At 37.3% G+C, this 25,689-nt stretch overlaps 1 protein-coding gene and 1 long non-coding RNA gene across 2 annotated transcripts; one reads left to right on the top strand and one right to left on the bottom strand.

Moving 5' to 3' along the window:
* Nucleotides 1–1,386: 1,386 nt before the first annotated feature.
* Nucleotides 1,387–1,900, top strand: LOC118436717. Its single transcript, XR_004835663.1, has 2 exons — nt 1,387–1,529; nt 1,616–1,900. It is a non-coding gene; the product is annotated as an uncharacterized LOC118436717 (long non-coding RNA).
* Nucleotides 1,901–3,016: 1,116 nt separating this feature from the next.
* Nucleotides 3,017–5,244, bottom strand: LOC118436821. The gene is made up of 4 exons (XM_035855450.1): nt 5,170–5,244; nt 4,633–5,086; nt 3,288–3,402; nt 3,017–3,213 (listed from the first exon to the last, which is right to left on the bottom strand). The coding sequence occupies exons 1-4, from the start codon at nt 5,242–5,244 to the stop codon at nt 3,111–3,113; spliced, it is 747 nt and encodes a 248-aa protein (XP_035711343.1). The 3' UTR covers nt 3,017–3,110.
* Nucleotides 5,245–25,689: the final 20,445 nt, after the last annotated feature.

Raw genomic sequence — 25,689 nt, 5'->3', positions numbered from 1 at the left:
AATTCGACCACACCCCCTCGAAATTCAGGTCACAAGTTCAAAAATTGTATAAAATACAATTAATACTTACAATGGGATTCTAAAGCAGAAAAATTCTATTCGGTGTCGAAAAAATATTTGAACTCCCTGGATACCTTAACCAATGTTCGTTGTGGTCACGTGTCCCACCCTCAGTGGGTGTGGCCCTCGACAATTTTTCGAATTTTCTTAAATATGGGTTGCGACCTATCATTTTTCTCAGCTCGATGAGGAGATCCCGATAGAATAATTAAAATTTAGTAACCACGCCCCCAATGGGTGTGGTCCATTACATGATTTTGCCAAAACTAAAAAGTACCTAAGGACCATCAAGTAGGCCTTTACTGCTACACCTTTGGGGGCAGCCGTTCTGCGAAACGACCACCGACGCCACCTCCGAAAAGTTTAAGGAATGCTGCAAACAGCAAGGCAGAGAAGGAACGAGGGAAATTGATCATTAAAGTAAAAATATTTCTCAATTTGTTCATATATACATATGTAAGGGCCCGTTCATATATTACGTAGACAAGATAGGGGTGGGGGGAGGGGTCTAAGGGACCAATGATATCGTGCCTATGTTAAATGGGGGGAGGGGGTCGAATTTTTTGCTGACGTAATATATGAACTGGCAAAAAGTACTCTCCATCCACGCAGGATTGAAGTTTTCCTGAAATTGAGACTTCTTAGAAACTACGCCACTGTCAGCCTTAAATTACCTCAGATCATGGTACATAATCGTTAACTTTGAGACTTGTGGTGGGGTGGCGTAATTTCTCAGAATTCTCAATTTCTGGAAAGCTTCAATCAATCCTGCGTGGAAAGATGGTACATACTATGTCCATTTTGACATATCAGATCTATTAGGGAACGCTTAACTATTACGTCATCATTTTAGCGGGTGGGTGGTTTATGTATGTAGGTCTTTCCCGTGTTAAAATTCCGTACCCCTTAATGTATACATAGATTCGTTGGGTGGGTGGGTGGTTGATAAAACCCGTGCGTTTCTGAGACTTGGGATCCATTGGGGAATCTGAACAGTAGATGGATCCTTACGGATCCCTTATGATTACAGTATATTTCCAATAAGATGTGATGCATATATGCATTTCATGTAAAAAATCCAATTGGAAATTTTTATACAGGAAAATGACTGCTAGGTCCCCAATGGAATTGCTAACGTTAACGGGATCTGATTGGAACATACTTGCATTACAAAACTCAATATCCCATCTGAATTAATCATATTGGATTTAGACGAAAAGGCATGAAATATATCAAGCATCCCCGATAAATACTGAGCGGCATATTTGGAATTCACTCCTCGTCATGCTTTTTTAGTTTCTCTTTGGTCAGCCTAAATTACTCGCTCTGGTCAATTTTCTATTGTTTGAAATATACCTGCGGTGACATGACCCACGTCATATGTCGTATGTTGGGAGGACGAAAACTATTTTGAATTCGGAACAACGTTCGAAGATGTATCGACCCTATCCGATTTAAAGCATTAAAGGGTGAGCTTGATATTCATCATATTATTGATCTTTATGGTTAAAAAAAACATGAAAAAACCTAAAAGAAAATGTACTGTTTTTTATAGATTACACAACGGAAATTTTCGGCCTGAAGCCAAATACTGTTGAGTGGTTAACTTTTGAAAAGAAGCTTCACAATATTCCTGGGGATGCCAGAAAGAAGATGAATCGTCTCACAGGTCTGGCTGGAAATTCTACGATCATGTCGCCGGAATTCAGTTGTTCGAATTCCGATGATTCAGAAACGAGAGTTGAGGAGTATCTCAACTTGGTAGGGGAGAATTAAGAATAGTATAAAATTTATTAATTGGATTCTTGTATAAATAAATACATTGAATTTTTAATAGTCGGTATTTTGTTTTTGTTCTGGGATTTATTTTAAGATATCCAAAGGGAATTTTGATGGTTTTCATATATTATATTATCATACTGGATACTGTTCACCGATATCATATATGCCGAAGTGGAATTTTTCTGCTAAAATTTCGAATGGGAATCAATGGGTTCGTATTTGAGAAAAGTGATGGGGAATCCTTCCCATTTTCCCAACACTGTTTCCCATTGGGCTCTCCCTAATGGAAACAGTGGGAATGAACTGCACGGGAATAGACAATTTTTGATGACGTAATATGTAGATGGCCCTAATGAAACTTTATTTTATTTTGGATACACCAAATGCAGATTCAATCCAAACACGACACCGAAGTATGAAGGCTTTGCAGCAAGAAAATTTTCATGACCTGTCGGTTTGATTAATTTGAATTTCAATAAATAAATATGTACACATATGGTTGGCGCAATTTCATTTGTATCATTTCTTTATAAATAAGGCGCTCTCATTACAAAATGATAAATATGTAATTCATTAGAAGCAAGAAGTCTTAAATAATTTAAGACTTCTTCTTGCCATAATATCTAGTGCTTGGCGACAAAATTTGCCATAATATCTAGTGCTTGGTGAAAAAATTTGCCATAATATCTAGTGCTTGGCGAAAAAATTTGCCATAATATCTAGTGCTTGGCGAAAAAATTTGCCATAATATCTAGTGCTTGGCGAAAAAAATTGCCATAATATCTAGTGCTTGGCGAAAGAATTTGCCATAACATCTAGTGCTTGGCGATTCAGATATCGAATTTTGAGAATGAGCCAGGAAACGAAATTAAGTAAATATTACATGCATGGTACTAGTATTTATGTACTAAAATGTACTTTTTCATCTATATGTTGGCGAAAAAGTGAAATAATTTAATTTTTCCCGATGATTTAAAAAACCGGGACACTTTATAAAAACCGGGACATTTTCGGGACGCCGGGACAAGGTATGAAAAGCGGGACATGTCCCGGCTAAACCGGGACGGATGGTCACCCTACTTAAATTATGCAATTGTGCAATTTTTACGAATCGTAATCAATATGTTTAATCTTTGATTGCACTTTTTAAATACATTTAAATATATATCATCGTACTAATTCTATATAGGCCTAATTACAATCAATGCTTAATTTTAAAAAGGCGATATAAGATCTAATTTGAATTTCCAGCCATTGCCATTAATTACTTATGAATTAATAATAAGCCGGTCCTTTCGCCTCTCGAGTAAAACGAATTGGCGTACTACTGGCTGCCAAAAGTGGTCGCTTTCCTTCCACAGCTTCCATGTCCTGAAAATAGAGGAGATGAGTTTAAAAAACGTAAAAAATCCATATATGTATTCAAATTGATCCCGCATATGTACCTCAACCCAAATATATCCACGCTACTCAATCCCTTACTGTGTACGATGATATCTTCCACACAGGGAGCAAAATTGCCGCCGATATGGACGTGCACGTAGCAGACACGATTTATCCCTATATACAAAACTAGGGTTGCCGCGGGTAGCGAAAATGCTACCCGTTACCCGACCCGTTACCCGCTGCCCAACTACCCGTACCCGCACGGGTACCCGTGCGGGTACCCGTAACCCGCTACCCGTTATGAGCATTGAGTTAAAAACTAACCAACCATCCGAATAAATTTTATTTAATCAGTCATTTGCTTGTTTAGGTGGATCAGTAGTTTGAGAAATGTAATGATGTGCAACTAAGCAATGCCATAATTTGCTAGGTGTAATTTGATGCTCCTGATACCAAACTCTGACCTACAATGGAACTTTTTTACACTGGGATTTCATAGCGAATTAAGTCAAAAAATCAAGCCAGTAATTAGGAATTATAGCCCATCTTTCTGGTGAATGACATGTTTAAGAAACTATTTATTGGAGGCAAAGTTCAAAGTCCACCCTGGTTTTCGTCCAGTGGAGGAAAAAGATGCAGAACATTTACTAAAAATTAAACTTTGCACCCAATATTTTCTTCAAAGTGGCAATTTAATGGAAAGATAAATATCACGAGATTCCTAATTTTGGGCTTGACTTTTTGGTATAAATACCCGCTAGACAATCTTGATATTGCTTGAAAAAAGGTTAAATTTTTAGTTTGATTTTTTGAAATTTTAATTTAAAAGATGTTTTCATTAAAAAAATTCTTTATCAATAAATAAAATTTTTGCTCTCAATCGGATTGAAGTATTTCTTGTTCAAAGTACAAATTAAAATCTCGTCAGACTGACATAATTACACACAAATACAAGTCAAATTATTACTGATAGTTAGAGCTGACAAACTGTGCTTGAGAAATAATAATTTCTCCGCATTTTCGGGACGTGAAAAGTATTTGAGGCTGCCGTAGGCTTCTGTGACTTCCGAAAAGACACGCTCATTATAAACCCTGGTTGCTGGCAAATGGCAAATTTTGAAATATGGATAAGTAACAAACTTGCGCTTTTGTTGGCAAATGTACTACCTTGCTGCTAACTTTCTTTGTGAGCTGATTTATGTCGAAAATTAAATAAAAACTAAACTACCCGTTACCCGTGCGGGTAGTCCTCGCTACCCGCAGATAACGGGTACCCGCAAGAATCGTGCGGGTATGCGGGTAACGGGTACCCGACCCGTTACCCGCGGCAACCCTATACAAAACGTTTTTAGCAACATGTTTTGTGCTAATTTAATGTAATTGAATAATTCTGATTCCGCGTACCTTTCCAAGTCGACACACCCTTAAGGACTGGAACTAACCAAGCGGTATCCACACACAGCACGATAACTTGGGCTTCTTTTAGCTCGCATGTTTGAAAAGGTGCCATCATTCTTGTCACATTTTCGGGATTAAAGGTTCCAAAGATTGGCATCAAGAATCGAAATTTGTTGACGGATGGGAACAAATGCACAATTTTTCGTCCGAAATCGATGTCCTCCATCATAAAACGCATATCAGGTGTAATCAGAAGGGATTCAACTCCTCCGTGTCGCTTCCAAAGGTTTAGATAACCTGTCAACTCCGCCGCCGTGCTTGTAATGCTGTTGAACTCGAACTTTTTCAATTTTGGGAGGTGCTCCTTATCAAAAAAGGCATGAATTTGGTACTGAATAACAGGATCGATACGGGCGAAGGTGAGCTTTGATAAGACGGGAATGTCAGTACGGTCGCTGCTCTGTAATTATGCAAATTATTTACCACGTGTTATTTCCACGTGTACATAAATAGATAATTATATTTTTACGGTAAAAATCTTACCTGAAACACGGAAGCAGTCAGCCCCTCAGAAAACAAGACCAATTCAATCAAAGAATCCTTCACCTGTGTCAGCATCTTCATCACCGATCCCAAATTTAAATCAGGACAATCCGAGATAGTATGATGATCACATTTTACGAAGTGGAATTTCAAAACTTTTAGATTTTTGCACCCCTCCAAATCCGGGTAGAAAGGGGTTTCGACATCCAAACAGGTCAAATTCGGTGCAGAATCGATCAAACCTTGAAGCGCGGGGAGTAACTCGCTCTCTCGCACGCGCCACCGGGCGCGTGCCAAACGTGGCGACCAACTTGGAAAACCAGTGAGGTCAAATTAGTTTGAAGAGGGATTTTGACCCGAATTCCAGCTTCATCGACACGTTCCCGCAAATATCTTTCCCGCATGGAGATTTTAATTGTTTTGATTTTTCTGGATTTCATCCTCTTCATCCCTTCGAGAAAGGCAGGGATAAATTTCTTCTCCCCGGAAAAAATTCAATTTGGCGAGTGGATTCAGACAAAATAGTGAAAACTTTGGAGATGACGGCAGTTTTCTTCGAGGAAGGGATAGACGCGTCGAATTTGTTCGAGATGACGATGTTCCGCAGGAGTTTTGGGTGGACGGGGGTGATGAGGTGTAGATCTGCGGTGTGGTGACAGAAAAGCGGGGTGACGTCGAGGGATGACCTTTTTCCTAAGTGAGTCGCACCAACGTCGCTCCAATCTCGGCATACGAATCGAGCCGTTTTCACGTCGGGGAGGGGGAGATGGGCGAAAATAGCGTTGAGAACCTGATAGATATTTATGTATATTTAAATTCGACATGAATTAAATGGTCAAGATAAAATTTAATTTAAAAACGCACGATCGGATTCAGTAAGGCGGTCGACATGGCGATATTTTCAGTCGTCTCGACCCTGCCTGGAATGGATGTACTTTAATTATTTAAGACCCTTGCACAAAGTATTGAACAATTTGCTATGAATTATTTAGTAAACTAAAATATTTACCTAGCTGTGCAGAATTCGAGGATAGCGGAGGTGAATTTTAAGTCAAATCCATCCTGAGCACTGGTCGTGGTTGGTTGAAATTTGTAGTCCAAGTTTAACTGTTATGCTATAAATGGTAATGTAATTCATAATTACTAAAATCGTAAATTTGTGAACAGGTAACAATTTGGACATATTAATACATAATATTTACTTAATATTATGGTCACGCAACATCTAAAGACTGAACAAATGAGACAAACAATTGTAAATAAGATGGCTTACCGTTCTTATCCAAATACGTATTTGTAGTTTTGAATTAGTTGATGCGACCAACTGAACTTACTTGCTCTACGATCCAGTATACAGTTGGTCATGCTCTAACTTAAAATAATGTTGCCTCTGACGGTGGGAGACACCCGTCCCAACGTGCAGTTATTAGCCGCCAGCCGCCGCCAGCCGAACTCAAGATAGAAGCCAGCCGCCCAACCGTCAATTTAGCCGTCAGCATCCAGCCGCCAGCAATCTGGCAGCCAGCCGCCAGCAAAAAATTATCAAATTTCCCAAAATTAAAATTATTAAATTGCCGGTGGGGGTCATATAGGTGGATTATAGGGGTATTATGCATCAAAATTTCAAAATTGCCGTAGAAAGCTGAAATTTGGCGCAGAGGTTGATAATGGGTTCTAATGAAGGAATACAAAGTAAAATTGTAAAAATTTCCATCTGGAGGGACCCTAGGGGGTGACCCATACTGATTTTTAAAACTTAGCAAATCAAGCTGAAATTTGGTACATAGGTTGTTAATGACTACCAATGGAAGAATATGAATTGAAATTGGACACATTTTCACCTGGACAGACCCTATGGGGTGACCCATACCAATTTTTCAAATTCGTCAAATCGAACTGAAATTTGGTCGACAAGTTGGTACTAGCTCCTAATGGAACAATATGAAGTAAAATAAGAAAAATTTTCATCTGGAGGACCTTATTGGGCGACCCAATAAGGTGACCAGGGAGAAAAATATGTTGCACCAACAAATGTGTACGAACCTAGTCACCCGCGTGGCTGGAATTTACATATGTTGCGTCTAATATTACTAGGATAATATCCTGAGAGTTTTAGGAAAAACTGTACACTCGTTTCAAAGTGATGGTCATGGTCTATACTGGTGACCAGCAAGAAAAATATATATGTGTGTACCAACAAAAACATATGACCCTAGTCACCCACATACCTGGAATTTATATATGTTACATCGAATATTGGTAACATAATATCCTGAAAGTTTTAAGAAAAACTATACACTCGTTTCAAAGTTATGGTCACAGTCGATATTGGTGACCAAGGGAAAAAAATTTGTGCACTAACACAAATTTAGTGATAGCCGATTACATTTAGTGATAGTGGATACATTTCGGTATATGGGTTACTAAAGGCTCTTAATTCAAGAATTCGAAGTTTTAAAAATTTTAATTTGAAAACAGATTTACGCCTGACTCGGGCTATATCAAGTCTGCACTGTAGCACGGACTCCAAAATGGTAATTTTTTTGTTCGAAATTCGTAAGGAGCAGATCCTATCGTATATATATATATTCTTGACCAGGGTGACCCAAGGAATGGGCCTAATTTTTTTTGTGAGGTCACACCCCCCGGGGAGCGAACCACCCCCCCTGTGGGGGGAAGTTGAGACTGACCCCTGAATATTGTTAAGCAACTATCGTTGATGCTATCTGCCAAATTTCAGAATTTTAGCCCTAATGGTTCGGGTGGTTCATGCATTTGAAGGTTATAAAACACGCGTTCTGGGGCTGTTTCGACCACACCCCCTGCCCTAAGTGGGAAACATGGGGAAGTGAACGTAGTGCAGTTTGATTTAATCCCTCGAGGACTACATAATCCTACAAAGGTTAGCTGGAAGCGAGCGGGATGCTCTAGATATTTCATGTCGAAATCGTCGAAAAAACGTTTACGAGCTTTACCAAGAAATGGTAAGCCAATGGTCCGCCCCCCGGGGGGTGTGACCTCACAAAATAAATTAGGCGCATTCCTTGGGTCACCCTGGTCAAGAATATATATATATACGATAGGATTTGCTGTTTACGAATTTCGAACAAAAAAATTACCATTTTGGAGTCCGTGTGTAGGTTTTACGTTTCAGACAATCGTAATTTGGGGTAATTTGATAATTTTAATTTTGGGAAATTTGATAATTTTTTGCTGGCGGCTGGCTGCCAAATTGCTGGTGGCTGGATGCTGACGGCTAAATTGACGGTTGGGCGGCTGGCTTCTATCTTGAGTTCGGCTGGCGGCGGCTGGCGGCTAATAACTGCACGTTGGGACGGGTGTCTCCCACCGTCAGAGGCAACATTATTTTAAGTTAGAGCATGACCAACTGTATACTGGATCGTAGAGCCAGTAAGTTCAGTTGGTCGCATCAACAAGTTTTGAATTTCAAATTTCAATCGTCATAATATTCAATATTCAATATTTTTAATTTTTGTGTGAAGAAGACGTCGGCAGACATAGATTCAGCGGGAGTAAACACGAGAAATTTGCCGCAGTTTATAGTCTCACTCATTCCATATTTATAGAAAATTCGCATAAAAATAATCATATGCATATCCATACTTAATCGTATCCATCAGAGTGTGCAAGGGCAAAAAGGCATGCCGTGCCTAAAATGCCCTTTTGCCTATTACGCACGTGAATTTTGGATATGCCCGATTGCCCGAAATGACGTTTAGGTAAAATTGGGACTATATGATAATACAATCGCATGCTTTGTTATGGGTTGAGGTCTAGCCTTCTGGACCATCTTTTTTTGTGGTCCAGATGGGTAGATTCCTTAAGGATTCTATCCTTCTGGACCACTTTTTTATTGCATTTTTGCACGTTTCAGAACATTCTAAGACTTTTCGCAAATTTCTAGGACACACGGTACGCAAATTTCTAGGACACACGGGCACGCAAAATTAACCTAACCTAACCTGCTCGCTTCGCTCGCTAAAAAAGAACGATACCCCAATACCGAGGGTAGAATTTCGACGAAAATAATTTTTCGAAAATGTTTAAGCTTTTTCAGTGAAAAAATAAAAGTCTTAAGAATGTTCTGAAACGTGCAAAAAATGCGAAAAAAAGATTGGTCCGGAAGGGTAGAATCATACCTTGTTATGTAGTTGCAATGTTTCAAAGTTAACAGGATTTATCGACGTGACCAATCAGGCTATGTTTATTAGGGCGAAGTGGATGATTGACGATATCGCAGTGCGATAATCGCACTAAGCAAAGTATACACATTTTGAGGTGTATAAAATTCATAAATCCTCGTAATTATTATTAGTGCATAGTATAGGTAAAAATTTTGTGGAGTAGTTGTGGCGAAGTGTAAGGTTGGTAACGATTTAGAAAAATCCATATGTAAAGCAAATTACATTGTTTTTACACTTTCTTGTCCATAGGAAAATTTGTAAAATGGTTCCGGCAATTTCCAAAGGCAAAGGGCAAAAAGGAATCAAACAGGGAAAAAGGCACGCAAAAAGGCAATTGGTCATTAAAACGGCAAAAAGGCATGATTTTTTCTTAAACAGGCGCCTTTTTTCACACTCTGCTATCCATAATCATACCTATTTTGCTATTTTGCATCTACCGACGCGCAAGACCGTTGTTGGTTTCGCGACACAGTCAACGTTTTTCCGAAGATATTCACGTATGTTTCAACATACATATGTACACAAATTTATATGCAAAGCGTTCGTGTTCATATTTATGTAAATACTTGTATTTATATATTTGAACTCATCATGTATATGTACATAAATATCACGCAGACCTTCTTATTTTCGACAAGTATATAGCTCACTTTAACCGGTTTGCTCAATTTGAAAGTGAGCCGTACGTCTTCACTTTCATATTTATTTATGATCAATTAAATGTGTGCATATGTAAATATATATGTACATATCACCGGGTTTGATGCGCTAATAAAAAACATAAAAAACTCGTATTTAACCGTAATCTAAGGAATAACCATACACTTCTGTGAACCAGTCAACAAATTTCGCCTTGGCTAAAGGTTATAACGACAAACCATTTTATTATGGAACCCTCATAAACTGAGACAGGTATTTTATAAACTAGGTTATCAGGGCGCAGTAAATTATTTACAACCTTGTACTGTGGAGATGTCACTTTATCCAATAAATTTAGTAAACTTGCCGAGTCCGTCTTCAACTCACCTTACCAATTTTTGTGAAGGAATATCCATCGATATTTTATATTTTGTGAGTAATTTTTTAAAATTGTAACCATCTATTTTATTATTTTGAAGTGAATTTAAAAAGAGAAAATTGATAGGTTAACTAAGATTTGGAAATTTTTGTTAAAATGGACTTTGCCAAGACGGGCATTATAGTCAAGGTAAATGCATTTACATATTTTTTGTTAAACTGTTAAAAATCTGGTATTGTCAAAGTGGTACTGATTTCTCGGTATTAAAATTGCCACCATATGATAGTGAAATGACACCGGTCAGTAGAAATTTGCTACAGAAATGGTACAACTTTAATCACCCAGCCAGGTATTTACAGAGGGTTGGGACAGAAGAAGGAGCCACTTGTGTGTGAAGAAGTGTTTTCCAAAGACATACTGAGCCAGAGAGCGATTGTTAGAAAATTTGCTGCAAATGGATTTATCGTCGATCGAAAGTACGTTTCTAATGTACTTAAAAACGTTGGAATCAAGCGGAGGGAAAAAGCGGTTAGAGCTCCACCCCCACGGAAAGGATACCCAAGATCCGCTTGAACCAAAAAGTTTATCCGGAAAATCAATTTTTCGCCAAAACGGTAAATCCACCAACTAAAAGTTGCATGGCGAAAATGTTAAACGTTAGTAGGAGAACATTTCTAGAGTCATTCACAATGACCTACAGCAAGTGACTCGTAGGAAATCCCGAGATCATGTTCTCAACCCAACTTATTTCTCACAAAATAGCAGCCTACGCGAACGATTTAAAAAAAAGTTTGGGTATAACAATTATTCCTACTACAGAAACTCGTTAGTTCCTCTGATATCAATCCGATGTTTTTTTTGGATTCGGGTACTTAAAACGGAGCCTTCTTGAAAGGAAAACGCGCACGTTTTGATGCACTTTGGAAAAGTGTTCAGGACGAGTGGTGCAGAATCACTCTGAAAATTTTGTCAAAGGTCATGACTGGTTGGAAAAAGCGACTGAGGCTCGTTAGATAAACTAAAGGGCTTCACACTGAACCAATTATCAAACTTCACAAACGAATAATAAGGCCGCAATAAATTTAGGCAAAGTGGCTCCTTCTTCTGTCCCACCCCTGTATATATCCATTTCTGCACGGTACACTCAACTGGTAGAGTGCTATACATATATGAATACCGCTGGGTATTAGTTTAATACTGGATTTCTAAAACTGGGTAGCATAGATTGAATTCCTTATTTTTCGTCATCCAAAATAAATTTGCCCACCAAATTAGTGGAGATATGTACATAATTGCTAAAAATGTTTTCCACATAAGGCGCCTAATTTTACAGCTATATTTGCCACTTCAAAATATACACTTCTAAGAAATCCGAGGCTCGGTGATCTGGTTTTTCCCTTATTTGTGGCATTAATAATGTGCTTCCGTGTGGTGATTGAGTATCCCCGAGCTGGTGGTGCGTTATTTAAGTGCTGTGACCAAGCTGCAGGCCCCGATTTAGGGGCGGGCAACCCGGGCAGCTGCCCGGGGCGCCAAAATCCTGGGGGGCGCCGGCAGGAGCCCGGGTTTACACTAGATATAATTGAATTTTTCTCTTGTAAATTTTGAAAATCTTGTGCTTGGAGTTTTTATTTTTGTCAAGCTTAGACACCTAATTGCTACAATTCTAATGTGTTGATGCACCTCTCAAAGATATAACAACTGTTCTATCTCGCATTGGTCACGTCTTGAGAGTTCAGAAAGATTGTGGTTTTATTTATCATTCCGATTTCTGAGAAATTTCAAAGAGGACTTACTATACAGGTCTTTCACATGTAAACATCGAATCTCCACGCGATCAATTTTATATTGTTAACCACAAAAAATAAGCATCACCGCACTTTTGCATGTTTCATAATGCGCTACTTTGAGCGCTTGGCGAGAATTGTAAACTGTTTTCCAACCGAAACCTCAGTTTTAAAAATTTTGCGAATTTTAGCGCGAATCCAAAAATTCGAAAACTTGCTTCACAAGAATGACTTATCTGGCTTTTAAAAAATCAGTTGTTTTCAAATTTGAGGTTCAGAATACTTTGCCCGTATTTCAAATTCATTAAAATTATAATGTCGTTCAAATTTTCAAGCAATATTGCAAGTGGATTTTTGATAAATGAAGTTAGGTAATCTGAAGAGACACGTTTTCAAATTTTTGGATTCGCTCTAAAATTAGAAAATTTACAGAATTAAAAAACCGAGGTTTTGGCTGCAAATCAAAAATGCTAGTTAAAAAAAACGGGAGGCTTTTATATTTTTGGTGAACAAAATAAAATTAGTCTTATGGGGATCTGGGTTTTGCACATAAATGTCAGTTTTTTAAGGTTTATTTCCAATCACGGCGTCGGTTTGTCCCCAATTTTAGCAATAATTACTAATAAATATGCAAAATAACTTAATATCCAAAAAGGTAAAATTTAATTTCACTTATTTAAACGCTATCTAAATCACCGTAGTAAAATTTCTGAAGTTTTAGATAATCCTTGTTCATATATGGTGAATTTTAGGCTTGAAATTTGTCATACTTCAACAAAGATTATGACTAGACGAAGAATGCCATGGAGCTCACCGAGACATATTTTTGAAAATCAATATAAATATGCTTATTGATGCCACCAAAATATTCCGAGAAAAAGTAATTGGCCAAGTACTAGTGCTCCGCATGAATCCGATTTTCCCCGGATTCGGATTCGTTCGAATCCGGATTCGAGCAGATCCGAATCTCTAGGAGAGGGATTCGGATTCGGATTCGAGTGGATCGAATCCCGTAAACCTAGGATTCGGATTCGGATTCGTAAGGATTCGAATCCGATTCGTATCTGATTCACAACTTGCACAACTTAAACAAATCAATAAATCGGTTACAACAACCGTTTTTGTATTGTTTTTGTTACGTTGTTCAATACATAATTTATTATAAATTTGAAATTGGTGGAAGACTAAACAGTATTTCGGAAAATTTTAAATTTCACATTTAGTCTCACATTTGATTTTCATCTCACCTCATAATATAAGGGTTTCGATCAAGGGTTAAATCTAGGTCTAATCGAACTTTTCCTATTCTGAGGTTGCTGGATAACATTTAAGATTTAAAAAGGGATGGAGGGTAGCACATACATATTTTTGGTATAAAACTATATTCAAAGTAAAAAATTTTCGACTGTGATATCAGCACTATATTTAACCAATTCTCTCGGTAATTGGTGCGAAAAAATCCTGCTCAAACCTTTACAAAGCATATTGACGTCAAGTGATTAAGCAATTTCAACCTCGGATTGTTTAAGTTGTTTTGAGAGTTACTGTGATACCAGCACTATCTTCAAGTAGTTATTTCGCTAATTATTATTAGTCGGTAGAAATTTTTTTGCTTTACAAAATTTTCCAACTTCAAAGTAATATCGCATACCACAAAGCATAATTGAAGATATGGAAAACACGGAAAAATGGGAAAAACTCTGTTTAGGGCAATCCGAAATAACTTCTTCAAAACCAAGGTTTTCAAAATTTAAAAAATGGTAACAAATGTTTCCCGATGTTTATCTTAACAAAAATAGAGCAATAATTGAGCAAATATTGTTTTGGACGGGAAAAATAAAACCCTGAATATAATACTCTGCCCATATTGCGCATTAACGATGGATTCGAATCCTGTGTTGGTCGGATTCAGATTCGTCCGAATCCGGATTCGAGCAGATCCGAATCCTGAAACGCCGAATTCGTGGTAGGATTCGAATGCACCGAATCCGCCAAATTTAGGATTCGGATTCGAGATTCGAATCTGAATCCGAATCCGGATTCGGATTCATGCGGAGCACTACCAAGTACAATACCTAGCCCGGTCACCATCTTTAGATTAACAATTTTGAACTTCTTGCACCCCACTCATAGATATTTGTCTCCAATTTTTGGAAATTAAATCTAATAAATTTCATGGTATTGCTAATTATGTATCTTTCCCGAAATTGAATGGACATTATATCTGAAGATGTATCTATTTACGAAAACGTCATGAATACAGAAGCTTATGTAAATTGACAAATTTTTCTGTTAGACAGTTTAAAAACAGTTTTACTGAGGGGTGTATACGTCCAACCAAAACGACACTAAATAATTCTTGACCAAAATTTACACCAAATTTTAAAATGGCTGCAAAGGTTAGAAGGTTCATTTGCTATTAACAAAAAGCACACCACACCTCCGAACAAGCGCACCACACCGCGAACCACACTTACAAAATTCTAAAACCCGGCTAACCATACCGCGAACTACACCCGCCGGTGTGGTTCGGTGGGAAATTTGTCCGAACCAGTGGTGCGCCGAACCAGAAACTAGTAAGTGTCCCAAAATCAGAATTAAGAAAAATTGTGCACGTTTTGGCATGCATCTGGAATATTTGCTAAGCCCGCCCCCAATATTATCTGTATTACGAAATATTAATCTGCTCAATATTACGCAATTTTAACCTGCCAATATTATACATTATAGAGCTATAGGAGCGCAAAAAGTTTGCTATCCTATTGTATATTCTAATAATGCCTGGGTAGGAATATTTTGCTCAAGTATGTATCTGATTGAGAAAAAAGCCACATGCGAGCGCCGAAGGCGCGAGCGGCTAGGGGCGCCTAATTTCTTTGCCCGGGTAAGATTTTGGGCTACATCGGGCCTGCCAAGCTGTCACTGAACAGTGGCGTTCGTATGATCACCATTCCGGTGTAGTCACAATCACATAAATATAGTCCAGAGCCGGTGATAAAGTTTCTTAGAATGTATGTACATAAAGTATTATTTAATTGCGAGTATTTACACTCTTAAGGTTTAATTTACTATTCATTAACTAATTTACCTATGTACTTGCAGATCATTTTGTTCGTCATTCTGATCTCGAACATTTCAGGATCCAAATTTCCCCCAAGAGCGGAACAGCTTGACGAGAAAAAGGATGCCGCACATTTAACCTCTACCGAACGAAATTCAAATATTTCAGTATCCAAACTTCCCGCCCGATCGGAGCAGCTTAACGAGAAAAATGACACGAACCATTTAACCTCTACCGAACCAAGTCCCTCAATCGTTTCCCGTGCCGGAAGGCAATATCTTTGGCCAGAAGGTGGATGTCGAAATAATCCTTGGCACCAACAAATGGACGCCTTTCTGCTGGCCTACTACGTTGCGCATGAGCACGGGAAACCGGAAAATAGAGGAATTGTAGACGGCGTTTTCGGTGCCATTTTTGGCACTCCTAAACCACAAGTAATATATCAACAGTCACCCCATCCACCCCCACCACCCCCAGTTTATGTCGATCCATACGGTGTGGGGAGTCATCCCCAAATTCCCATGGGGTATAATCCCCCAGTGATTTACGGACGATGAAATACACGTTTCAGATGTTTACGTTTTTCAGATGTTTATGTTTTTGTCAAATCGACAAAACCTCAAGATAAATCGTCGCCTTCGTAGGTTATATAATGTCTTAGGATTAGTTTAGGGTAATGGAATTTTCAGGTAGACTTGGTCATCGATAGTGACGCCACTATATTTTGGGCGTCTCTAGGCGGGTGTGGTTCTCGACGGCTATATTCAACTAAATGGAACAATATATCTTTTTCTTCAGACCAATGAGCCAATCCCGATTCCGATAGATTATTCGAAATTTAAAAACCATGCTCATACGGGGTGTGATATGCCTCGTCCATGGAAACATATGCGTGGGCGGGGAATATAAAATTTCGTAAAATGTTTGGCGGTAAACCTTTCGTCGTGGTGGGGCATTTCAGTCCGACTGGGCTTGCGATGAATTTAATGCTTAAAATGAAATTATATGGGACGGGGCAGATAGCATGTGATCAAAATGAAGTAATATGCAGAGGTATTTTTTTTTATCTGTATGTCCTAGGGATTGCACGTTACTGTTGCATATTCAATTTTAGGAAGAGTTATACAAGAATAAATTAGCTTTTGTCTGTTATTTATTTTTTAGAATAAAAATGATCTTTTTATTTGAAAACAAGCCTGACATGATTCGCGTTAAGGGCTCGAGGTTACTTTTATTTCTACGATTATTTAGTTAACCACACAACTTTAACATGCACACATACATATTATGTTACACTTGCATAACTCCCAACAAAGCATCAAAGTTAAAACAACATTCTCAAATTTAGAACAATCATTCATTGTTAATATTTTTATTTTACATTCCTCGCTTCACACACATCTTTTGCAGTGACGAACAATAACGTAAATTGAACCTCTTAATTTCCACACGTCATAAGGTTTTTTGACACTATCAAATTCTGAACAATGCTTTATTCCAATGAAGGCAAGTTCTTAAATTCATACTTTCCAACAATTCAACCTCCCCACTCTTCATTCATCTCTTCGTATTCATGGAACTTAACATTATTGTTGTCGTCCTGGTGGCTTTTTTGGGGGAGAAGGCAGGGGTTTGGGTGAATGCCTCACTTCACAAGGACTCCAACTGCCTCTGCCCATCCGACGTCCCATCCCAGACACCTCCTGTGACTTACTGCGGGAAAAATATAAATAGTCCGGACTGCTTCAGAAATGGTCTTTACTCCTGCCCAACTTCCGCTGAACCAGCCAAGCGACTCGAGCTATGCTACAATAGCCCTTGCTACTCTGTAATTGTGAACGGAAAACAGATCCACGCTTCCTGTAAATCTTACGACACTTACGTGAAAGGTACATAATTAGATAAACAATGATTTCCAATCGCGACTGGTATAAGTTAGGATCAAACCATGGAAATGTTAGAAGTAGCCCACCCTGTAATAATGAGTTTGCTATAAATTGCCCCAAAATTGCGCAATAATCCGACAAAATGGGTCAATAATTTGTATGTAATTGCATGTGTTCCAATGGTGCAGAATACGCTAAAAATACACTGGTGCATATATTTTGCACCTTTGTTACAGATTAAGCGGCGAGGTTGGACATATATATTTTTTTAATATCCGGAAACTAGTTTCTTGTACTTAAACACTGCTTGACACTTGTCCTTACGAACAACACTAAAAAATTCGTTGAACATTTGTCCAGGTAATCACACTGAGGGGAAAGGTTGTGAGGAGTGCATCATCAGCATTGGTGCAGACCAATTAAAGGAGGGGGAAGCTTTCGACTGGAAATATTTTGGGGAGACGCACATGGTTCTGGTGGGCGAGGGAGAAGTCGAACTTAGGAAGATGAAGCGGTATACATAATTAATTGGATTTTATACATCCTATTTTAATCCCAAAATACAAAAATATTGATTTATAAATTTGTAGGGACGGGGACGCGAAGAGCGAGAAGTTTGTGGAAGCTTAAATTAACTCTGTGTTTCCGACAATGAGAAATAAATAATTGACCGTATTGACTTAATTTATTTAAATGCATCATCAGCGTTAAACAATAGCTATAAGGAAGCCGAATTGGTGTCTTCATTGAAGTCGTGAGAAACAGGCAGGATTTACATAACTATTTTACATACCATGTATGTATGTACTGTTAAAAGAAAATGCAAAGCAGCCTTGGTTTGTATACAGGAAATGCCTAATCTGCATATGAAAAATATTAAAAGGATATGAATCAAGTACTTTGTAAGAAAGTATATATTTGGATAGGTAATTAATTCCAAAATTGTGCCTAACTTAAAAATATATATATTTAGAGGTAAATAATGATGTGCCCAGTACTCGGGGGCAGTCGGGGGGAGTGCAACTCTGTCGACTCGGCCTGTATTTTCACTACTCGAAATCGTCCGAGTATTTTCCCAATTTTTCTATTTATGTATATTCATATACATATATACATAATTGGAAAAATTCATGAATATGTATGTAACACATCCTTCCGTCTATGCAACTGATTTCATTATGTATTCTTGCATGCTTGCATGAGTTTTTAAAAATGAAATATTTTTGTTGCATTTTTGACATCGTAATTTCTATTCAGGCGAAATTTAAATCAACCCCAATTGTTTTCCGGCGGCTGCCACCGTGGCATCGTCGGCCTAAATATTTAGTTGTGCCTTGCACGTGGTATTAAAGAACGCATCGTATTGTTTGAGTGAATATACGTGGATTTAACTTGCTAAAACTGGATTTTATTTAACTCAACAACCAAACAAGTATTACCACAAATCAGAGCTCTGAAACAAACGAGTTGATTGATGATTTATACAAATTAATTGTGTGCAATTAAGGTTTTACATTGTCAGTGTCAACGGAATAAATGTCATGTCATGTCATAAATGTCATGACATGTCAATTTGTCAATTTTTTGTCATAAATGTCACAGCGGAACTTCCTAACAGTTAGTGATTCTCAGCAACTTCCTCAGCAACTTCTTAACTTAACTTATTCAAAATGTATGACATTTATGACAAATATGACGGACATTTATGACATTTGTCATAATTGTCAATCTCAATATGCCCCGTGACCAGGTAATATTGGTAGCAGCTATTAAAACTCTTCTATGCCTCAATGCAATTCAACGAGTCAGCAAATGTTCTTGTTAAATCGCGATTTACGAGTGGATGACGATTAATCGCCATCCACTCGTATTTATATATATCTAAGGATAAGTATAACGTCAAATTTAATTACGACCGTTCACAATTTCATTGAAGAAGTTTTAGGAATTTCCTCTTTTCAGCCTGCTTCAATTTTATTTATAGTTCTCTTAGTTTGATTGCAAAGTAAGATTCAGTCTCCCGGTCTACAATTGTAAATATTTAAACGTTGTAGCATTGGTAGCAGTCATCTCAATTAGTTGCAGTTAACTCTACCTAGTTGGTCATAAGTAGAAACTTTTAGAAAATATTCACCGAGCTGGCTGCAACTTTCTGTATATCCTGCTGGATGAATTATTTATGTATCGAGTGAATTAATATATGACCTTCCTAAACTCTATAGACAACCAGTAGTCCAAGCTTCATATTGCTCTCATGTTCAACGAAAAACATTTTATGTTATAAGAAAAGACAGACTTCAGGTCAATATCATTGGAAGCAACATGCAAGGAATCGGCCAACTCTTCCAAATAAATGCTCCAAATACAACTGATGATCAAAGACAAACGGAATAAGTTATAATTTTACGAACGGAAGTCGTCAATATAATATTTTAAGTGTCGTTCGTAGTGAAAAAGTATATGAGAGGAAAGATGTGTAGCTGAGAAACAAAATATACCACCTACGATGACTTTGTTAGGGAAAAATGCGATAAACAGTGAAAATGTCATAATTGTCAATGACAAGTTGACAGAAAAGTTGACAATTTCGAATTTGACAAATTTTCATAAATGTCATAATTGTCAATAAAAATAAAAGTCTGACATTTATGACATGTCAAAATGTCATGACAAGTTGACAAACCCTATGTGCAATAATGAAAAGAACAGTTCTTGTACTTAACTGCCTTCTATGTACGACTGCTAAAATCCAACTACATCAGGACGATTTCTTCTACTTACATACTTCGACTTCGACTCCGCCAAGGAATGTGACAATTCAGCATGCACACATATATACATTCAACAATTTCATAAATAAATGATTCAGCATTTAATAGAGTCGTTGTTGAATGTGTTTACATATGTATTTACACAACTTGTTCATGTCATGACAACCACATATAAACGTGTCGGAACGCTAAATAAAAAAAACAAGGATATGAAATAGGTATCGACATGGGCCTATATATTTTTTGTTAGATAAATTAAAATGTGCCAGTTATATAAATTATATGTATTTATGAATAACAGTAAAATTGAGACCATATTCATAAATTGTGCTCAGCATAGTATTCTACCTTGTACAATATAAATTAATCTTCCCTACTACCGTTTCAATCGCCAAACAAATCGTTGAGAAAATGTAGAAACAAGATTGAAATTTAAAAATTTCCCATAATTTCTCAATTGTCAAACCATTATTTTTATCATCAATTGCACTGTCTGGACTTAAGTTATATTTTACTTTCAAATCTTCCCAGTACTTCTGAATTATGGTGCGATTCCAGGCCAATTCCCGTAACTTCATCCATTTCTGGTACAACCCCATGTTACCAAACCATGCTAATTGTTTGTGGAACTTATCCCCCATGAACTTTGACTGATACCTCGCCACAATACTCGACTCATCTATCTTCAGCTCCTTATTATAATATATCTGTCCTAAGTTGGTATATAATTTTGATACCTGTTGGATAATATCAAAGAATTGGACACTCCTATCCGAAATTATTAAACCAAATAAACCATTTGATGAAGCAGTTGCAACATTATTAGGCAGTCTTGAATTTGTTGATCCTGTCAAGTTCGTTGCTGGCGTATAAACCAGCGCAATTGGTAAACCAAAAGTCAAATTGAACATGTGGTCAACCCCAATTTCCAAATTTGACTTGAGTGACTCCACCGGCTCGGCTATTCTTGTCAGGAATTTATAAAGTCGCAGTCTCTCCTGAATCGGGGTGTAGCCATATTGTAAAGCTTGCAGAATAGTTTGATGTTTCAAAAAGGTCTGTGGATAATCCCCATCGCTAGTAACAGTTTCGAACATGGAGAGTAAAGTTAGTTGGTTTACAGGCAAGGAAAGAGCTGCATCAATATTTTGTGGAAGTCTAACCTTCGGACGGACAGCAAAGTATGAAATAAACAAGCTTGAGTAGATAAGCGAGATTAAAAAAGTTCCCCCTAGAACGAGTGAAACAGTTATTTCCACTGATATGCCACAATTACGAGCGCGATTAATAAATCTGGTATTAATCTGTGACAATAGCATTGACATGGTTATGATAATTAAGTCTAATAGTGTGTGCCTAGGATAATTTGGATTTGCGGAGCTTGAGAAACGAAAGTAACACATAATAAGGATGGGAAACATGAAAAATAGCGCAATGATACAAGTCCACACTGAAATTTGAAATGCCAACGAAAGCGACTTCAAAACGTTCAGAGTTGTGAGATTCCTATGAACCTGTAGTCGTAAATGATAGTTTAGATTTGTTACGCAGTACGGATCAATGATTGGCCTCCCACTGTCCGTCTTATTGATGAAACGAAGCTCCCAATTGTGTCGTGTGTTGTACATGACCATTAGTTCGCTACGGACTGCGTTGTCATCATTTGATTCGTGTAACGGTGTGAAATTATATTTGTGACTGATGGAAAGTATGACACAAGTCCATTCTAAAAGTGGTGTCAATTTTAAAGTGTTACTAAATAACTAGATAGACTTGTTGCTTTGCATTGTTACCTGTATCTGTGATGGTATCATCTTCCAACAAGTTGTTAGGGTGCTCACAAATGTACTGGCTAGAGGGGTTCTGGATTTGAGTTGGAAGTGATCCCAGGATAATGGGAATTCCGCGAAAGTCTGAATGCAAAGCGTGCCAATGTAAGGTCATCATTCCTTGCTGGGCTATCGAATTAGCAGCGGACAGTGTAGTTAATGGGAATAAGTTGCTGCTGCTATATTTTGAATCAAAAAGCTGTATGCTGTATACTTGTTCTCCAATTTGGAGAAAATAAGACGTTTTGTAGAACAGGACATGCTTTAGGGACCTTATGATATAATGAACGAAATTTGTATTCTTATTCCGCACAATAAATAAGACGCAAGTTGGGCTCCAATCAAGAACTTGGCTGGAATCTGGTTCGATAGATTTTCTTCCTGGGTGTGATGTTATTGGTATGACAGTTTCCTCCAAATAACGTATTGCATTGTAAAGCGGAAATCTGCCTTTGTGGAATTCGATATAGCTTTCAACATTGTGGATATGAATGTTGCAATGTCGGGTATATTTTCGTATAACTTTACCAGGTTTGACAAAAATTAAATATGTCTGGATAGAATTATTCGTGAAGTTAAGGTTTTGTACAACGAACGAATTCGACGGACTGACTATTAGCCCAGATTTTTGTTGTAATGGATAATCCTGTTTCCCTTGAATATTTGACCAAAATATATGAATAAGACAATTGTCAATATCGAGATCAAACTCTAAAAATGCAGGGTGGACGTTGTGCAAATTCAGAAATATTATTCCCAGATAAATTATAATCGTATTTATTCTCCGGGGCAACATTTTCGTCTAACACAAAACTTCGGCTGTATGAATAAAATAATTGTTAAGGTTGCTGTAATCAAAAAAAGATTTTATGACAGCTGAATCTGATTCAGAATTTTACCCACGTAACCTAAATAAATAAATTGACATATTCAGCATACATACATATGTGCATAGCGCCATTTGTCATTCAAATTATTTTAATGATTGAATATGGGTCAAACTCTGCCGCGCAGGCATTATTTTTAATTGGATTGAACATAATGGTTAAATTGGATGAAAGCTTCAACACTTCTACTAATTAATGATTGACAGCTTAATACTTATTTTGGATTAAGACTATTATACATTGAATTGGTGTTCATAAATAACATTTTCGTCTGCAATTCTATGCATAGTTGAAATTTGACACTGACATTTTGAACTAAAATTTACATATAGGATTGCATTATTAAATTTTGCTGTAAAATATTTTATTTCAAAGAATATTTTATAAATAACAGGTTGGTCCATCCTTGTCACAAGTTTTGAGACGATTATTTGGCCCAGTTTCTTTATTTGCGTTTTAAATATCGTTCATGCGCATTCGAATAACAATATACTTAATCGTGAAACCTCTTAAAATCGATAATTGGTTAATTTTATTTCGCCATAAACGAAAAAATTATTTGGACGAAAATATCTAGAAAGTAAATAATAAACCCTCCAAACGAATGTAAAGAAGTAGCGTCAGACCGATTCAAGTTTCCTTTAAAGTTTCCGTATATGACCTCGTCCCTACGGTCATGAGGTCAAAAATATTAACATCCTTGAAATTGCAGTCAAATTTCCTTTAAAATGACTCCCCATATGACAATTATGAATCTTTTGACCTTTGACCTCGCCCTCAAGGTCAAAAATATTAACGTCTTTGAAATCGCAGTAAAATTTCCTTCAAAATGATACCCCATATGACCGTTATGTATTTTTTGACCTTTGACCTCGTCCTTAAGGTCACGAGGTACCACACATCCTGGCGCTGTGGGGTGTGGGCCGATTGACTCAATTTTCGGACTCGACCGGGTACTAAAAATTAGAAGCACAATAGCGAAAACGGGGTTAAATTATGTTGACTCGTTCTAGAGATATCCTGCTTACAGACGGACGGACAAAACGATCATAATAAGCAGCTGACGCAACTTACATAATAAACTATGTATGTACCTACTCATAATATTTGGGGATTATTAATCTAATGTATGCATATAGATTCAGCTGCGACGAAAAGAGAACGAGACGAACCTGTATTAAAAAATCCAATTTAGGGAATTCCTGTTTCCAGTAATTTATATACTGAAGCATATCCTGTACATACATTCATTAACGATATGTATAAATAGATTGATTTCAATCTGAAGCTTTAGTAAACTAATTTCATTATCTCATTTCCTCTATGCTATTTAGATTATCGTTGCCTTGAGAAGCATACATATTTATTTTTTAAAACGCACAGTAAACTTAGAAAATGTAAAATTTGTCGACTTTAAGGCCCGCTTTCTCCTCGTTGAATTTATTTTATTGTAATAATTAATTGAATAATTTCCATTCTCGAATTTAAAATATCGTTGTCTTATGTACATATGTATGTTTCTGCCAAATTTATACAGAAGTACTCCAATATTGGTTGATTTTATTAATAAACTTCAAAATAAAACTGAAATATTATACATATGTACAGTAATCCGTATATAAAGCATTGTCCTTCTGAGGAAATAGGTCTCCATAATATGAATACTGGTCTTATGAAGCTATATCATGAATTTACGAAGCTACCCGTATTTCTAAATTGCAATCGAAAGTTGCAACATCTGAAACATTCGGTCCTCTAAAAAAATTATCTACAAATATTTCCGAACCAATCACTATCCGTATGGCATCCTGAAGCGATTTATCACCTCCGTCGCGCCATTAGGATCGATCAGCATATTTAGCTAGCAACTATATATTTAGCCAAATGCACAACCTATCATGACCAATTTAATTACTTGACTTAGGAAATATGTAGCCGTAGAATTTGGTTTGACTTTGACAAAGGCAGTTATGGTTGGTTAGGTTGTTTAGCAAAACATGTGAATAAGTACTTTTCATTGCGAGTCCCTATACGAATCAGTAATATTAAACCAATATGTATCGATTAGATTTAAGAAATTTCGTTAGTGCTAAGGCAAATACTTCTTCAGCTTTGGGAGAAGGCATGCAAATTTTCAAACAGTTGATCCAAATAACAGCTATAATTCGCATCTGTTTTAACAAGTGCTCCGGACACTTATAATATTTCCTCACAGATAAAAACTTGCTGAAACCCTCATGACCTCGTGCTAACTTGCCAAGTTCTGAGTTCGATGATACAAACTGGAATACGATATGTAATAAGTATATTATATAAGATAAGTATGTGATATTAAGTATATTTTTGTCTTATCTATTCAATAAGAAATTGGCTATGTAAAGCTATCATCTGTATCTGAAATTGGGAAACAGCTATGCATTGCTGAGCTATGTAAATGCAATGTATTTTACTTAGTAGCTACATATGATGTAATATAGGCTGTTACAAGGCTTTCGGGAGTAAAGAACCGAGCCCACTCGCCTCCCTACATTTTCACCGAAAACGATCACCATGCCGTCGCAAATTACCATCTACGCCTTGGATGAGTATGCCTTCGCGTTTCAAAAATACATGAGGCTTCCTCTCATGTGGGACACGAAGGCGAAGAAATTCATGTACCGCATTAATCATAAAGAATTGCTGGTTTGGTATTTCGCTCTACTTTGCGAATTCTTGGCAACCTTATCCTCCTTGTACGTTTGTCTGAGGGAGATCTTCGTAAAGGACACCAACGTCCCGGTACACAAGGTACTTTTTCAACTCAGCATGGCAATGATGAATGGTGTGGTGGGGGTTGGTACAGGGTTTTTAATACTGAAGGATGGGGGTAAAGGTGTAGGAGCATGGGATGATCTCTGCATTGTGGAAAAAACGGTTTGTGAAGGTAATTATATATAGGTAGATATATAGAAATATTTAAACTGTTTAAATCAAGGTTAACCAATTAAATTTGTCTCACCTGGTATTGATTACCTGCCAACATACACTCAAAATAATCTGGTGTCAATCCAGCCCGGTGAAGTCACATATTTATAGT

This window comes from Folsomia candida, unplaced genomic scaffold (assembly GCF_002217175.1).
Source record: "Folsomia candida strain VU population unplaced genomic scaffold, ASM221717v1 Fcan01_Sc010, whole genome shotgun sequence".
Taxonomy (NCBI): domain Eukaryota; kingdom Metazoa; phylum Arthropoda; class Collembola; order Entomobryomorpha; family Isotomidae; genus Folsomia; species Folsomia candida.
This window is presented reverse-complemented; position numbering and strand designations above follow the sequence as displayed.

What these genes read in the sequence shown, in the direction of transcription:
- LOC118436821 (XM_035855450.1), bottom strand. Translation starts at nt 5,244, where the DNA reads ATGCTGACACAGGTGAAGGATTCTTTGATTGAATTGGTCTTGTTTTCT. An exon ending in GGGTGTGTCGACTTGGAAAG is followed by an intron (nt 3,403 to 4,632) that starts GTACGCGGAATC and finishes TTTTGTATATAG; the next exon opens with GGATAAATCGTGTCTGCTAC. An exon ending in GTGGATATATTTGGGTTGAG is followed by an intron (nt 3,214 to 3,287) that starts GTACATATGCGG and finishes CTCTATTTTCAG; the next exon opens with GACATGGAAGCTGTGGAAGG.